Genomic DNA, 16,656 nt, shown 5'->3' with positions numbered 1-16,656 from the left:
GTTGTTCCATAACTCATTCAATGTGTATTTGAAAGAATCACAAAACCTTCCAGTCAACCAAAGTTAAGTTTTATGTCTGTAACAAAGCCTCAAACAAGCCAAACTTCATCTGCTTTGTTCATTAAGAACATTTTCCTAGTGCATCATTCATTATAGTGGCCCAGAAGCACTCTGAGCATTGGTGCTTTTTTGGCTGTAGGTTTAATCATCTCTCCATTTTTAAACAGCCCTCACAGACACCATTTATCAACAGCCCTGAATGATATTTTTACATACAATCTCCTGCACAATAACCACTCTCCAGGCTATTCTAGATCTGTGGTGCTTGCTACCAGCTCATAAAGCTCTCCGTTCAATTTTCCAAGAGTCTCGTCTGATTCAGTCCTTCCCAGGCCTCTTTTCCGCCCAGCGCTCCAACACCGGATCAAAATTGCCATTTAAATCTTCCTAAGTTTTCAGATATATTCCCAGATCTTCTGAGGCTGGGCTCTATATTTCACCAGCTGTGAGAGGGCACCCAGGCCAAATCCATTCACACAAGCAATACTTTGTATTCTAATGTAACCCTTGTTGTAGGGTGACATTATAATGTGGGCTTTCACGGGAGATTGGGGGTGGAAGGAATTACAGCAGCCATAGCAAAGCATAGGCTTTAGTGTTTTCCGCATATTTACAGCTATTTTAAGAATCTTTTGAATCCAGGTGCTACAGAAGACGACAGTTGGCAGCACATCATCTCTTACTCTGGGCCTCCTGCCCAGTTTGCCGGTTGAGGCCAACAACATAGCTAAAGCTTTTTGTCTCTGTTAGCCCAATTAGTAGGTGCAGAGAACACTCTGAAACAATGGTCATATGCACTTTTCTCTCTAGACCAGGGGCAACCTTCGGCACGTGGCCCATCAGGGTAATCCACTGGTGGGCCGCAAGACATTTTGTTTACGTTGATCATCCACAGGCGTGGCCCCCTGCAGCTCCCAGTGACTATGGTTTGCTGTTCCCGGCCAATGTGAGCTGCGGGAAGCAGTGGCCAGCAAGTCCCTGCAGCCCACACCACTTCCCGCAGCTCCCATTGCCCGGGAATGGCAAACCATGAACACTGGGAGCTGCAGGGGGCCGTGCCTGCGAACAGTCAATGTAAACAAAATGTCTCGCGGCCCGCCAGCAGATTACCCTGATGGGCCATGTGCTGAAGGTTGCTGACCCCTGGTCTAGACCTTCTCCCAAATAATCTTTCCTTTGCAGTGATACACAGAGGAGCCAACAGGCTAGAAGGAGACACTTCAGTGCTTCAAAACCACAGTGACATTATGGGACTAACTCAAACTCACAAGAGTGAAGAGGGCCTGAATACTTAAGGGAATGAACTCTTGTTCTCCATGCTTCCTGTTAGGTCTAGGAATTGTGGCTGAAAAGTGCCCAGAGGATGAGGGCCTACCTGGAAAGGATATTCATTCAGAAGGGGCTTCTGCTTCTCTATTTAATCTGGAATGACTGGGCCTTTGGCAAGTGGGAGACAAGTTAGGAATGGAAGGGAATGAAGCCCTCATATGAAGGACCACATTTTCAAAATGGCAGTCTCCTTTCTACCTCAAGGCATGCAGTAAGAACTTAGCCTAACATCCTGAATCACCCTATCAGCTGGTGGCAACTCTCACTTCCAATACTTGTCCCCATGGTTGGGAACAAGGGAGAGATGACTTGGAATCAAGGAAGAAGAGAGGAGGATGTTGGAGGGAGGAAATGCCACCAAAGAAACAGAAAATAATCAAGAAGTGCAGTTCACTTTTTTGGGAGGGAGCTCTGTCTATTGGTTAGAGCATGGAGTGGGAAATCAGATCCACTGGGGTTCTAGTCCTAATTCTGCCACTGACTTGTTGGGCAACTCATTTAATTATCTGTGGGTCAACTCATCTCTGGCCTAAATGGGAACAATCTCCTATTGAAATTGCTCGTTCCAGGGCTGAATTTAGTTCTGTGACTCAGTTTGCCAATCAAAACAATGGGCATATTAATATCTACCCTCCCAGCAGCTGTAAGGCTTGAATGGTTCATGTCTGTAAAGTGCTTTGAGCCCCTAGGACAAGAAAATTTCCTTATAAGTATAGTACAAAGTTGGATTGTTACGTGCAAAATACTAGAGACGATGCTCACCAGGAGGAATGCTCTCACTGCTGGAATCTTGTTCAGTTCCATTAGGAGCCTGAGTGCTTTCTCATGGTTGCTGCAATATTCCTCATATACAAAGAACTTGTCTTTCTGCAAGAAAAAATTAACACATGTTGACTCAGAGTGTGATTGCATGGACAGAACTGGTTTGTGTATTTTCTCTCAGAATAATACAAATTAAATACTTTACAAAGGAGTCTGAATTTAGGCACAACATTAACAACAAATGGAGGTGCTCCTCTAATTCCTTACCTACTGTGCTGTAAAAACATACATGATCCTTCTGGCCATACACATGATGTCATGCCCACAAACTGAAATTAAATCTCCTTGTTAAAGTACAAGCAGCAGCTGGTAGTACCATGTTCTACTTTATTTAAACCACAGGGTGAGAGTGATGGTAGAATTTTTTCCAGTGTAATAGATTAGAGATGCAGAGCACCCTGCAAACATCACTTATTTGGAGAAGAACATGGAATATTTTACAGCAAAGCAAAAAAAAACATTTCCAGCACCTTGCAGTTTAAAGGCCCTTGTGCCATGCACCCACCCATATCCAGGGACCAGACACAATCTGTCCCAGATTATGAGAAGGGCACTTTTAGAAGTAGTATCTTGCAGGTATTGGTCCATATAGATCTTCCTCCGCAAGCTGCAGATTAGATACTTTCAGACTTTAACAGCTTTATTTATGTAGATATGCACAGACCCATGCAAAAACTATGGCTGTTTGAAACAGTTAAGCAACATGTATCCGGAGAAATATAGCTGCATTCCCTAAAACCTCATGGAAGAGAAACTGTGTTTACACACTGATACAGGAGGCTAACTCAGCATTCAGGTCAACAGTTTGAGGGCTGGACACATGCTCATGAACTGAGTAAAGTGCTGCTTGTTTTTATACCAAAGGATCGCTGATCTGATGGGGCATTTGTTTCTCCTTTTATTGATGGGTGTAGAGCTAAGACTAAACTGATTTCTCCCCAAACACAATAATACCAATGGCATAAGGCAAACAAAGCAGCAGCCGCAAAGAAATTAGAGTGAGATGCGGGCAAGCAGATGCTCTGGACCTTTATCTCTCAGCTGCATCGTTCACACTGGTATATGGCTTTAATCCTGGAGAATTTGATAGAAAGGGAGGCTCCAGACCACCAGACACAGGAAAAGGCAGGCTGGATGCATGACACACATGGATGGAGGGAACTGGGAGTCATGCTGATTGTGTCTTTAAAAGAGCAAGTTAAAGAAGGAGAAGCTGGGCATGTGAGTTTCTCCAATATTTGTTCTTCTTGACTCCCTCATGCAGCTCCAGATGCACAGGAGCAGCACGCTTGAAAACTAGCTTCCTAGAAATAGCATCCATTAGCATGACAGCATCTGTTTCAGATCAGGAGAAGAGCTTGTATCAATGCAACAGGAGCTAATGTCATTGCTCAGGTTACTGACTGCAGCATCGTGCGTTCCGCATTCTGAGAGGTTATATTTGTATCATTACAAAATCACCCTGCTAAACTTGACTTAGTATAATAATTATACACATAGCAGAGTGCTTTTATCAAGTCCTTTCCAGCTGTCTTTCATGCATAAGACCCACAAGTATGAGAGCTATGCTTTAAATTACTCTGTGTCTGAAGTGTTTAATTTCCTCTCTGGGTGACATGGAGGTTTCCCTCCTTCCCATCGATGAAGAAATGATCAGTTCAATAATTACAGATGTTATCCTCTGGAATGCTGAGCCTACAGTTACCACTACCTTAGAGTGCAATTATGGTCAGACAAGGGACTGTGTAAAAATGACACCTTCTTATTCAGCAGATCTGCTCCCCATGTGCATCCAGACCCAGAGATGCTGTACTGACAAAAATAAATATTTACTGCTCTGAACTGGAATATTCCTAAAAGCCTTGTTCCCCCATATTCTCTCTGAGCTTTGCATGGAGTCCTTGGAGTGGGAAGAGAAAGAAGTTCCCCTCAAAGGAGCCCCTCAGCTTTTGGGCCCTGATTCATCAAAGCATTTAAGCACACATTTAATTTTAACCAAGCGGTCCTTTCCATCCTTCTTCAGGAACTTAAGCACATTCCTAAATGCTTCGAGATTGCTTGATTCCAGTGTACTTAGGGGATTCTGCATTAACTTGCCTCATCCTTGAGACAGCATTGTCTGATCATATTCACACAGCATTAGGCAAACAGCAGACATATCTAATTCAAATTAATAGGAGCTCAGAAAATGGATGGAATCAAATAAACCAGCACTGCTGAACTGGAGGTTGGAGCTACATGTGGTCCATCTATACCCTATTTTTGATACTCTTCCTTTCCAACAGTCAGTAAGGCTCCTACATAGACCTAGTGGCTTGGTTAGTCAGTAACTTGTCTTCATCATTGCTGATTAGGGTGACCAGATGTCCTGATTTTATAAGGACAGTCCTGATATTTGGGGCTTTTTTTAATACGGGCTCCTATTACCCCCCAACTCCCTGTCCCGATTTTTCACACTTGCTATCTGGTCACCCTACTGCTGATCCAAGGCGGAATGAAGGCTAAGGCTGGCCTCCAGTGCAGGTCAGTTGCTATAGATATACATCAATAGATGTTGCTTGACTGACTTGTGGCTAATTGTTGTGACATTAATGGGAAGTCCCATTGTTCCAGCAGTCATGTAAAAATAACAGAGAACTCAAAGTCCCATGAAAGTGCTTGTGTTGTGAGGGTTTTTTGTGGGAGATGGGGAGTTCTGTGCTTTGTTCGGACCACAAGTTATATGGAGGCAGATGCTGCTTGGCCTCGGAGGTTATATCACTGTCAGCAGGTAGTTCTCTGTGATCCAGGAATCTGCGCACAGACTTCCTGTACTGCTTCCACCCGACATGAATCAGCTCTGGCAATAACAGAGACCAAGCTCTGGCCAGCTCTGTGCATTTCTGGTCCGCAGACAGCCTGATGTTTCCATGGTCTGCATAAAAGAGCCTTTATGACAAGGAAACTCAGGAAAAACGTTTAGAGTTCAGAAATCCAAGGGAAATGTCAGAAAGAGACACCATTAGTCTGTGGGCACTTGAGTCCTGGGATTCTCACTCTATTTGCTAAATTTAGGAGCATTTTTTTAAAACAGCTATCTGCTGCAGGGGAACAGCTGTGCTAACATCTGGCAGGTGACACGGAAGTGGCACTTGTAATCAGGAACAATGATGAACTTGCAATTAAGTCAGGTGATCATGAAGATACATGGGCACATTCAGGTCACAGGCTTTATCTAACTTCCTCACCACTAACCTCCTTTGGGTAAGGCTATGACTTGACCATAATGAAAAACAATGTGGTGAGAGTGATGTTTGGATTCACAAAACCTTTAGTGATTTTCAGATGCAATTTAGGGAAATCCATCTATTCATTCTACTCTATTTGCTAGGGGGACCCAGAGACTTATTATTTTTAGAATATTTGTTATCTCAAGGTTTTCTCCCTCCTGCATCTAGGTTGTTTGCTCACTTGTCAAACTGGCTAACAACACGTGCTGTGGAAAAAGTGTCAGCTCTACAGCTATGTCCCAGAATTGCATCTCTTGGGGATCATCGTTGGCTTTTTCCCTTCAAAGCCCAGAGTGATCTATCCTTTGTTCTCCTTGTGACAAAATAATGCCCACCATTTTGCTGAAACTATGCAATGACTCCATGGAAAACTGCTGAGAACAACGGTACTTCTGCAGTACAGCTTGCTCACATGTGCCACCATTTCATTAGAATAGTACCAATTACAGACATGGGGCACTGGTACCCTAAGCAAAGAGGGGAACTGGAGATCTGCTTTAAACCCAGGCCATTGCATTAGAAATCTCACTGCCAGTTGCCAGGGTATCATTACTTAAATCTGCATTGTGGCAAGACACAGGCCCTGAGAATTAGCCCTTTCTGTCTTCCACCTTGCTGCACTTCAGGCTGTATATTATCTTCCGAGCTCCAGCAGGGCCCCACATACTAAGAAATTGCTTTCTCCCCCTTTGCTAATCTTCTCTTGGTCCTTGCTTGCCTGGAACTAAGTGGCGATAGTGTCTCCCAGCATTATTTCTGCATCTCCTTAGAACTGGAGCCCTAGGTGGACACACATAGCAATTATGGTTATGACCAGTCTTGACTGTATATTCTGAACTGGAAGGAGTTTGACTCACTGCAGTGTATGGACTGCAGGCCTTTGTCTCTTGGGGAGTGTGGGACAGAATCGTGTAGACATTATGAGCAGTGCATTGTACTAGCTTCAGTGCAAATTGATGTAGAATGTGCCAGTCCATTAGACTCCAATACAAGAGAAATTTGCAGTAGCACTCATCCATCTGGCATTATTGTCTAATCAGTGGTTCTGAACCAGGGGCCAGGAGCCTCTTGGGAGGCTGCGAGCAGGTTTCAGCGGATCTGTCAAGCATGGCCAGTGTTAGATTTGCTAGGGCCCAGAGCAGAAAGCCAAAGTCCCACCGCACGGGACTGCAGCCTGGGACACCAAGCCCCACCACTCGAGGCTGAAGCCAAAGCCTGAAGAACTTAGCTTCATGATGCCCCATGGTGTGGGGCCCCGGGAAATTGCTCCGCTTGCTACCCTTTAAAGCCGGACCAGGCTTTTCTATGCAGAAAAATAGTTGTTGTGGCACAGCTGGGCCGTGCAGTTTTTATAGCAGGGAGGGGGGACTCAGAAAGAAAATGGTTGAGAACCTCTAGTCTAATAATTTCTCTATTGCACATCTATGTATATTTCATTAATAAGGGGTATTTGATTAAGAATTAATTACTAAACATTTCAATAACAAAGTTATACATCAATGGTTTTCAACCTTTTTTCATTTGCAGACCACTAAAAAAATTCAAATGGAAGTGCAGACCTCTTTAGAAATCTTAGACATAGTCTGCGATCCCCCAGGGGTCTGCAGACCGCAGGTTGAAACTGACTGTTATACAATATTTCTTGACATGTAGTTGTAGCTGTGTCGGTCCCAGGATATTAGAGAGACAAAAAGTGGGTGAGGTCTGGAAGAAGAGCGCTGTGTGGCTCGAACACTTGTCTCTCTTACCAACGGAAGTTGGCCCTATAAAAGATACGACCTCATCCACCTTGTGACTCTATAAAATAGGACATTTATACACGAAACTATAGTCAGTGAGGTTAGTGGGATTATACACCACGGCTAAATTTGGGTGTATGACAATATACTAACATTTCTGTGGAATCAATGCTATTTTATAAGAAACCCTGCAGTTTTCCATCATCCCCAAGGGAACATCCTGTTTTAGTATCTCCAGTTAATAACTGTAAAATAAACATCTCCAAATAATTGTAAAATAAACATCTGATCGTTAGTATGTCCCTTTTTCAGGCAACGATACTAGTAGGTGTTCAATATATGGACCATAAGGACAAACACCTGTCAGGGATGATCTAAATGGACTTAATCCTGCCTCTGCACAGGGGGTGGACTACATGACCCCTCGAAGTCTGGTCCAACTCTACATTTCTATGATTTGTTGTTCTCCTGTGTGTTTGCATAGTTTTAACATGGTGTGGCCTCACTCCTCACTACAGCCTCTGGGCACTACTACAATATAAATAATATGTTCTAGTAATAATATTTACATGATTGTCATGTCATAAATAAACAAACATATGCAAAGGCAGCAGGTGCTGTGGTTTTATGACTAATGAAAGGCTGTATAAATTCTATGCACTCAGACAGACCAGGTACACCATAAAGTCTGGATCATCCCAGATTATTGAAGCAAGATGGAATAGATATGAATGGAGCATTGCCGCTGTTGAATATAGTTATTAGAGTTCTCAGCAAGGATGTTATGTGGGAGGTTTCTGATTTTCAAATGCCTTGGGAGTGCAGTTGCACATAAAAAATGTCCACGCAACTGTGTGTTATTGTACGCAAATCAGATAACTTTGCATGCAAATGGCATGTGAGTGAGATGTCAATCAAGTCATACACATTCATAATTACTTGTCTTGCACGCACAGTTAGTGTATTTTATGCATAAATTAGTCTTGGAATTGCACATTGAAATGTTTGAAAATCAGGCCTTCATTGTTTAACCAAGTTATTAAGGAGAACTGCTACAGTAGGAGCCTTGGTTTTGAATTTCCAGTTTTTTGTGCATTAAAACATAGAGATTTTTGCATTGATTCTATTTAGAATGGAGATGCTCTTTTAAAATTTTTAGAGCCAAAGAAAATAAACTCTTAGTAAAATGTGATCAGCTGGATGAGAAGAAAAGAAAAAAGAAATTCTATGCAAGGGGAAGAGGAACAATTTCTAAAAATACCTCCTTGTTTTGCTGGGTTTGATCTGGTTTCCATTGTTCCAGTCTCATTCACAAAGGTTTTTCCCACCCCACATAGTATGTTCATAAAAGATACACATTGTCATGGTACAGTTACCAAAACTAAGAGATTAGGGCTAGCTAAGGGACATGGGAGCATGTGACAGGAAGCTGCATTTACAGATAGCATTAAGTCATTGTACTCACAAATTTTAAGAAAACATTTCCCAGTTCATGCTGAGACTGAGGTTCTGGTTGTAAACAAAATTCCAGGGCAGCCAAGAACTCCTTGTGAACATCAAGAATGTCTTCGATGTTGGAAAACAAGATCTGAAATACCAAGAGAAATCCAGTGTTAACTGTTGATGAAGGTTGGGGTGTCTTATTAAGGTAGAAGTGCCTAAATACGGTGCCTATTTACTGCTGCCAGGAAGGAACCAAAATCAATAGGAGTGGCTGCATTTTAAAATGTCTCTGGGATATGGATGATTATGTGCCTTTCACACTCTCAGCCTTCCCACAGGGAGGATCTTAGTTTTGCTTGTGCCATTGACCTATGTAAATAAAGATGAACTTTCCAAGGCCTGATAATCATCATTGGCCTTTGTCAGTTCTATAGAAGGTTTCTCACAAATTCTCAAGAAGGTAAATGGGAAATACCATGTGGGCTCACAAAGGCCAAACTCACATTAAAGGAGAAGGCAAAAAAGCCTTCCCCTCCTACTCATGACAAATCAACTTTCGGAGGTAATGTAAGAGGTCATTGGAACACGTCAGCACTTGTGGTCATTAAGGAACCTGTGGTACTTTTTGCATGACATGAAGGGCTAGCAATAATTTTCTAGGCAAACTGGAAGGAGTTATTATTCTTATCCTTTAAATAATTATAATACTATTCACTTATATACGCCATTTCGTCTGACCCTGCAATGCAGTGTTGCTGTGTGCTGTGAAATAGCAGCCACGTTCCACACCTTTAGTGTATTTTACTAGTGGACAAAGCATTTCCTTCAAACACAGGACCTACTTTTTCAGACCAAAACTAGACATGTATTTACATATTCACAACTGCACATTAGGGGCCCAATTCCCAGCTTGCACGCACGTGCACACACACATGCGCGCAGAAGTGCACATGTAGATAAGAGCCTCAATTCTCTATTACCTTGCTCCTTGCATTGCTATTTATACTAGAGCAAAATCAATATAGCAATGCTACCAAATCAGAATAGTAGCATCGTACTCCCACTTTGCACAGATGGAAATGGCCACACAAGCTGCAGGATAATGGAGAATTAGGCCCCTCATTTGGATATGCACTATTGTGTGTCGGTGCAAGTCGGGCATCTGGGCATCCTTTTACTAGATAAGTATCTTGCTAGCCATGTGTGAACACAATTTCTGACTTTGTGTGAGTATCTATGGTAGTGAGCAAACACACACTCAATTCAGGTGTGAAAAAAATCCCCTGGGGTGTAGTATGCTGACAGAGTTCTCTGGGTGAAAGGTGCTACAAACAAGCAAGCTGTATAATATCTAGTTATCACCATATGAAATAGGAAGAGAAACCATGAGTGGAACTGGAAGTGGAGGTGCTGGAATGCTACCATAAAGAGAGAGGAGTCCTGACAAACAAGTGACCCAGCTAGGCGATAAGCATTGGCAGGGCCGGCTCCAGCGTTTTTGCTGCCCCAAGCGGAGAAAAAGACAAAAAAGAAAAACAAAGCCCCGATCGGCGGCACTTGGGTAGCAGCAGCTCTACTGCCGCCGCTTCGTTCTTTGGTGGCAGGTCCTTCCCTCAGAAAGGGAGAGAGGGACCCACCACCAAATTGCCGTAGGTGCCGCCTCTCTCCGTTGGCCGCCTCAAGCACCAGCTTGCTGAGCTGGTGCCTGGAGCCGGCCCTGAGCACTGGCAGTCTCTAGAGGACAGGCTTAGCAGGCAGACTGTATACAAGAGCCTCATCTGGGATATGTGTGTTACACTATATTTTCCAATCCTTTCTTCTAACCAGGCTACTGTCAAAGGGAAGGAATGCGGTGAAGTCAAGCCATTTCTCACACTGCAAACAGCCTTCTAGCTCTGGCTTCATCAATAAGTGACAATCTTGTGATGTAAACAATACCAAGGAGAAATGGCTTCCGGTTTCCAAATATTCACTGGGTGAAGTGCAGGAGACTCAGAAGCTTCCGGCACTTCCCACCCCACATTTTAGCTATCAGGCATGCTCTCAGTTGCAATATTGTAGATTGGAATTTACCCATTGGCTATGATATCACATGCTTCAGCCTGAGTTAATGTGATAATAGCCACTCACGGGAGGAATCACCTTGAGCTCGAGTACTAACTCTCTTCAAGACAGGTATGAAGTCCATTTCCTCCTATGACCAGTTTGTGTTTGGCCCCTGCCAGCATGTGCAAGATTGAGGATTCAAAGAGCTTTCCACTCTACATTAGGATAGACACAACTGTGTCTCTCTAAGGCAGAGGTGGGCAACCTGCGGCCCACGGGCCACACACAGCCCATCAGGGTAATCCACTGGGAGGCCGTGAGACAGTTTGTTTACATTGAGCATCCACAGGCACGGCAGCCTGCAGCTCCCAGTGGCCACAGTTTGCCGCTCTTGGCCAATGGGAGCTGCAGGAAGTGTTGTGGGCCTCAGGGATGTGCTGGAAGCCCTTCCCGCAGCTCCCATTGGCCAGGAATGGTGAATCGCAGCCACTGGGAACTGTGGGCAGCCGTGTCTGCGGACGCTCAATTTAAACAAACTCTCTCACAGCCCGCCAACGGATTAGCCTGAGGGGCTGCATGCAGCCTGCGGGCTGCTGGTTGCCCACCACTGCTGTAAGGTTCTCAAGGGGGCAGTGCCACAGTCCTCTCCCGCTTCACACTTGTTGGCTGGATGTGCAGAGGAGAGCATGCTGCATCCTCCTAATGGAACTGCACTGTACATGCTCTCCCCGTTCACTGCAGGAGGCTCAGAGCTTGCCTTAGAACAGGGGTTCTCAACCTCTTTCTTTCTGAGCCCCTCCCAACATGCTATAAAAACACCACAGCCCACTTGTGAGACAACAACTGGTTTTCTGTATATAAAAGCCAGTGCTGGTGTTAGGGAGTAGCAAGCCCCTAACACAATTGCCTGGGGAAGCTACATTTCTCAGGCTTCATCTTCAGCCCAGGTGGTGGGGCTCAAGGCCCTGAGCTTCAGCCCCATGTAGAGAGGCTTTGGCTTTCTGCCCTCGGCCTCAGGGAGTCTAACCTTGGCCCTGCTTGGCAGATCCCCTGAAACCTGCTCATGACCCCCGAGGGGGCCCTGGACCCCTGGTTGAGAACCACTGACTTAGAACACTGGAGCCCTGCCCCATCCCCAATGCAGACCTGTGTCTTAAAGCCACCATCTGGCTCAAAAAATATCAAGCATTCCAACATGGCGAATTTGCACTGCTGGCCTTTGAACAGCTTGCTGTGGTCCACCAAAGAAAGCAGAGGAAGGAGGAGAGGAACACAAGCTTCTCTCTCCACAGAGGGACTGTTTGTTTGCTTCCAGAAAATTCCCAGTGCAAATCCTCGCAGAACATACCACAGCTCTCCAGCTCAGCTGCAACTGATGTTATGGTATGTTAGCCTCTGTTGCATGGCCAGGAGGAAAGCTGTGCCAGAAGGAGATTAGCAAGGAAGAGGAAAACATCTGTCAGGCATGACTTTACCCTACAAGGAGCAGTCTTCAAGGAGGTATTTTATGATCCAAGGAATATCTGCTGTGTAATATACTGCGTTCTGTGATGGCCAATGGAATCCAGGCTTCTTAGGTAACAAAGGTCATCTGAGGCTAAAGGGGGCAGAGGGGTCTTCCCTAACTTTGCTAAAAAGTCTGTTTAATATGAAGTTTCTATTTCCTAGCATGATAGGGGGAGGGATAGATCAGTGATTTGAGCATTGACTTGCTAAACCCACAGTTGTGAAATCAGTCCTTGAGGGGCCATTTAGGGATCTGGGGCAAAAATCTGTCTGGAGATTGGTCCTGCTTTAAGCAGGGGGTTGAACTAGATGACCTCCTGAGGTCCTTTCCAACCCTGATAGTCTATGTCAGGGATCTGCAACTGGAGACTTGCCTATCCCCAACAGTTGTATCACTTTAGTTATATCAGTACAGTAAAAGTGGGACAACCCATAGTGTGGCTGCAGTTATAGCCATATACCCAGTGCTTTATGCTGGGATAGCTATTGCCATAGGGAAAGGTGAACTAAGCTATATGTATGTGAGACACCTTTATGGTGCTATAACTGCATCCAGACTAGAGCTTGTATCAATATAATTATTTCAGTAAAACATCACCCCTCAAACCGAAATAGTTATATTGGTACAAAAACTGTGTATAGACCAGGCCTGGGACTGGTCTCCAACCACCTAAAATGTCAGCTGTAGGAGAAATCTACAGTGCTAGTACTGACAGTGTTATCCCAGCTGGTCCTAAAAGACATTTTCTTCCTTTGCTTTGCAGTGAGTAACAGACAAAATACTCTAAACTTCCCTCCAGACATTCGCACTGCAGGAAGAGGGAGAGGAGGAGAGAGATTCATCTTTAAACAGGCTTCCAAACCATTTATACACTCTTCACCATATGTGCCATCAGCCAGCCAGGGTGCTAGCTATCTCACAGCTCCCTGGTAACCAGAGATACAGAGCACAAGTGGGCACCTGCCTCCACAGGGCACCAGAGAGGAACACCATGGGGAGGCCAAGAAGAAAAAGCTCCTGGATGCAGGAAAGACACTGAAACTGCTTCTGGTGGGAACAGAAAGGAGGAAATAACGTTCATACTGTGCTGCTATGAACCCAACTCCACTGTAATGTAAAAAGACCCTTCATTTCCAAAGGGAAGCTCTGTTACTGCAAGCTGGTTAACATAATAATAACCATTAATAAGGAAGAGCCTTTAAAGACTTCATCATGAAAGTCCTCTAGGCACCTAGTGAAAGAATAAACCGAAAATGTAATGGTGCATCCCCAGAGAGGTGCAATGGAACTTCAGCACAAATCCATTTAATCAGCAGAGAAAATGAGGAGTTTTCTGGATGGGCTGGTGGTTGTTGCATTTAGTTATGAAACAGTCATAATTAGCACGTTTTAGCAGCAAGAATAACATTCAGCAGCACCTTTGTTCATTCGTCAGAGCTACAAATTCGTGTGTGGGTTTATTCGTTTATTTTTTACATATTCTGCAGTACTCAGGATCTGTAGTCACTAGTCACTGCATGTGTTATTCCTCTCAACACATGCTCTCCGCTGATGGGTGACACTTCTGCCTTGCTAACAGGCCAGGCTAGACTGCACAGGGAATGCTTAGGGACTCCAGATGACTCTTGCCTTCACTCTGCCAACAGTGGCAGCCTCAGTTGCTCACCTGTCCGCTTCTTTCTCAAGCCTCTCCATGCTTTTCCCAACTCCCCTCCCACTCCCCCCATGCACAGGAAAAACTCCCTGCTAAAATCTGTACCCTTATTCTTTCAAATCCCTCCTTCTAACCCACCCTGTTGCAACCCAATCATTCCCAGGTGGCACAGGTGGACTAAGCAGTGAGCTCTGACTTCTGCTTTTTGGCTAAACTCTGTTCATTTTTTTGCCAACCCACCCCCACATCATCTGGCTTGGTTTGTGCCACCCATCTGTCCTGTCTGACATGTAGATAGTGAGTTGTCTGCAGCAAGGCCTACCGTTACTGACTGCACACCGAATAGCACAACAGAGTCCTAATCACTGATTAGGGTCTCTAGACATTACAGTAATACTAACATATGAAAGGGAGGAACCAACTCTGGGGAAAACAAGGGGTGTTAACTCCTTGTTCGTGTCATGATGAGGATGCTGCTGCTGTCACCTTGTTTATTACTGTCAAGTCCTCTGTTCTTTAAAGCTCATGGCAAAGCTTCCGTTGATTTCATTGCTACAGGAGCAAGCCCCAGTTCAGTTTATAAACCTTAGATTAATGGCTGACACTCTAGTACTTCCATTTCTTCCTGCCACAAATTTCACTTGCCTACAGGTCCCCAAAATTGTTTTTAAGTAAAATTCCTACAAGACAAATGTCACTCGCAAAATGTTCATGAAGAACCAATGAAAAACAAGTGTGAATCTGACCTATGGGTGTTTGGTTTCTCATTCATTGAAATGTTCGTGAATAATTTCCCCCAGGATTCTCTGCCGCTGATTATGAGTTCTTCACATAAACTAATAAAACTGCCAATAAAATGAGAAAGCTGGAAGAAGTACCTTGATATTATCCTCTGTTATGTATTTCTCGGCTTTGTCCACAGCGTTCTGTCTTATTCTATGCAGAAATGCCTGAAGGAAAAGAAAAACAGATTATTTTCAAATGACTTAATACTGCTTGAGTTCACTGCTTGTGCCTTCTGGCTTTTCCCTAGCATCCAGCCACACAAATATGATGTTATAACACAACGGACCGATCACTTCTGAGACTTGAATCTAAACGTACCTCATGTCATTACTACGATTGTTAGACTGAGCTTAGCATTCCAGGTACACAAAAGGCATTTCCTTATGATGTTTGGATTTTGCCTTGTGACAAATGTCTTGCCTCAGAAGCTCCACTTGCTCTTTTTGACTTAAATATCTGTTAGCAGACCAACGGGAGGAACTGTTTGTTTATTCTCTTGAAGGCTTCCTCTCTCTCCTGTGACTGGACTTGGGGAGGCAAAATGCCTGTCTCCCATCAAGATATATGTCAAGGAAAAGAACTGCAAGGAACAACAAAGGATGTTCAAGTTGCAGAGGCTGAGGGCATGTCAGAGCTAGGAACTGGGGCTATAGACAATCTCAGCATACCCAGAATTTGGGGAAGGGAAATGGAAACCTGCAAATGAGGCCTGGGTTGCATTTTCATTTCCATTTCATTTTACCTGGACAAGTTTAAAGGTGCAGCCAAAACAACATCAGAACTTTTCACCCCTGCCCAGGCTCCCCCATTCAGTACATCTCTGGCTGTGAAAGTCAATCCAATAAAAAGCTCAGGTCCAGATACAAATGGACAGTGATTCCAATACCCATCGTTAGATTTCTGTTCAGACTACTGCTAGTGAGGGACCGTCTGCATTTACACTGAATATATTTGACCACAACATGTTTGATCCAGTTGTAAGGATTTAGCAGAGGACATTGGCGATGCAGTGATGGGGTTAAAAGCCTCCCTGGAGGTGAGGAGAAGAGAATTTTACCCTCCAAGGCATCCTGGCAGACACAGACAAGCACTTGCAGGGTAGGCTGACTGAGTGGGAAGCTAGAGGAGGGAACCTGCTGGGATCAATTAAAGTGATCCCAACAAAAAAGGGGAGAGAGTTTTTCCTGTCTGTCCTTTTTAGTGGTTTCTATACTCACCTCCTACGCAAAAGGCTGAGCCCTGGGGAGTGTTGCAAGCAGGGGAAGAAGGGGCTTTTCTTACCCACCTGAGACAGAGGGGGATTTGTGTCGTTCCTTTGTATGTATGGTACAAAGCTGTCCTGTTACTGAACGATAACAAAAAGCCGTTAAAAGCTGGACTCTTTCTGAGCAGTGTCTATGTCAGCTGATTCAGACCCAGTTTTGATTTGGCTTCATGTGGAGCTGGGCAATTGCCCATAACACCACAGGGAGCTGTGTTGCTGAATCAAACCTGTGGCCTGTGACTGTCTCTGCTTTTAGTTTCTTGGCTTGAAGAGTGTAAGCATGAGCCAGTTATTTGCCCTTCAGTACTGCATGGGCACCACTATATTCCTGCCCAGCCCTGGCTCTCTCTCATTTGTTACTACTGGACCAGAGGGAGAAGAGAATCAGAAGGTGTTCAGACACTACAGGGATGGATGCCAGTACACAACTGACAGCTGGATGGATGGAGAGACAGATTAGGCTTATCGTATATGTATAATTTCCCGAATATGGATTCTCAACCTTCACAAATGTCTGGGGTCACAACCACCTTGCTTTTCCCATATGGCTACATGGGAAGAGGATCCTGACTAGATCCCAGCTAGCTATGGGGAGATGGGAGCAGAGTCCCAGGATGGGAAAGTTTGAAAACCACTATTTTTAGGGGACAGAATGTTTTTCTGATGACCCAGGAGCCATTTTATAAGAACCCAGCAAATAACCTTAACCAGTAAGTCTGCTGAGGTCACCCACAATG

The 16,656-nt window shown here is 44.4% G+C and overlaps 1 protein-coding gene across 4 annotated transcripts in view; it reads right to left on the bottom strand.

Annotated features, from left to right (window-relative positions):
- The window catches only part of PREX1 (phosphatidylinositol-3,4,5-trisphosphate dependent Rac exchange factor 1), a 238,754-nt gene that overhangs the window by 126,794 nt on the left and 95,304 nt on the right, over positions 1-16,656 (bottom strand). For all 4 annotated transcript variants that reach the window (XM_030533287.1, XM_030533286.1, XM_030533285.1 and 1 more), the window contains 3 exons: positions 14,748-14,819; positions 8,685-8,807; positions 2,152-2,256 (listed from right to left, as the gene is read on the bottom strand). In XM_030533287.1, coding sequence (XP_030389147.1) covers positions 2,152-2,256; positions 8,685-8,807; positions 14,748-14,819 — 300 coding nt within the window. The remainder of the gene's footprint in view (positions 1-2,151; positions 2,257-8,684; positions 8,808-14,747; positions 14,820-16,656) is intronic.

The sequence above is a fragment of the Gopherus evgoodei genome, chromosome 14 (genome assembly GCF_007399415.2).
Source record: "Gopherus evgoodei ecotype Sinaloan lineage chromosome 14, rGopEvg1_v1.p, whole genome shotgun sequence".
Lineage (NCBI taxonomy): Eukaryota > Metazoa > Chordata > Testudines > Testudinidae > Gopherus > Gopherus evgoodei.
The sequence above is the reverse complement of the archived record's forward strand: the minus strand, read 5'-3'. Positions and strand labels throughout refer to the sequence as shown.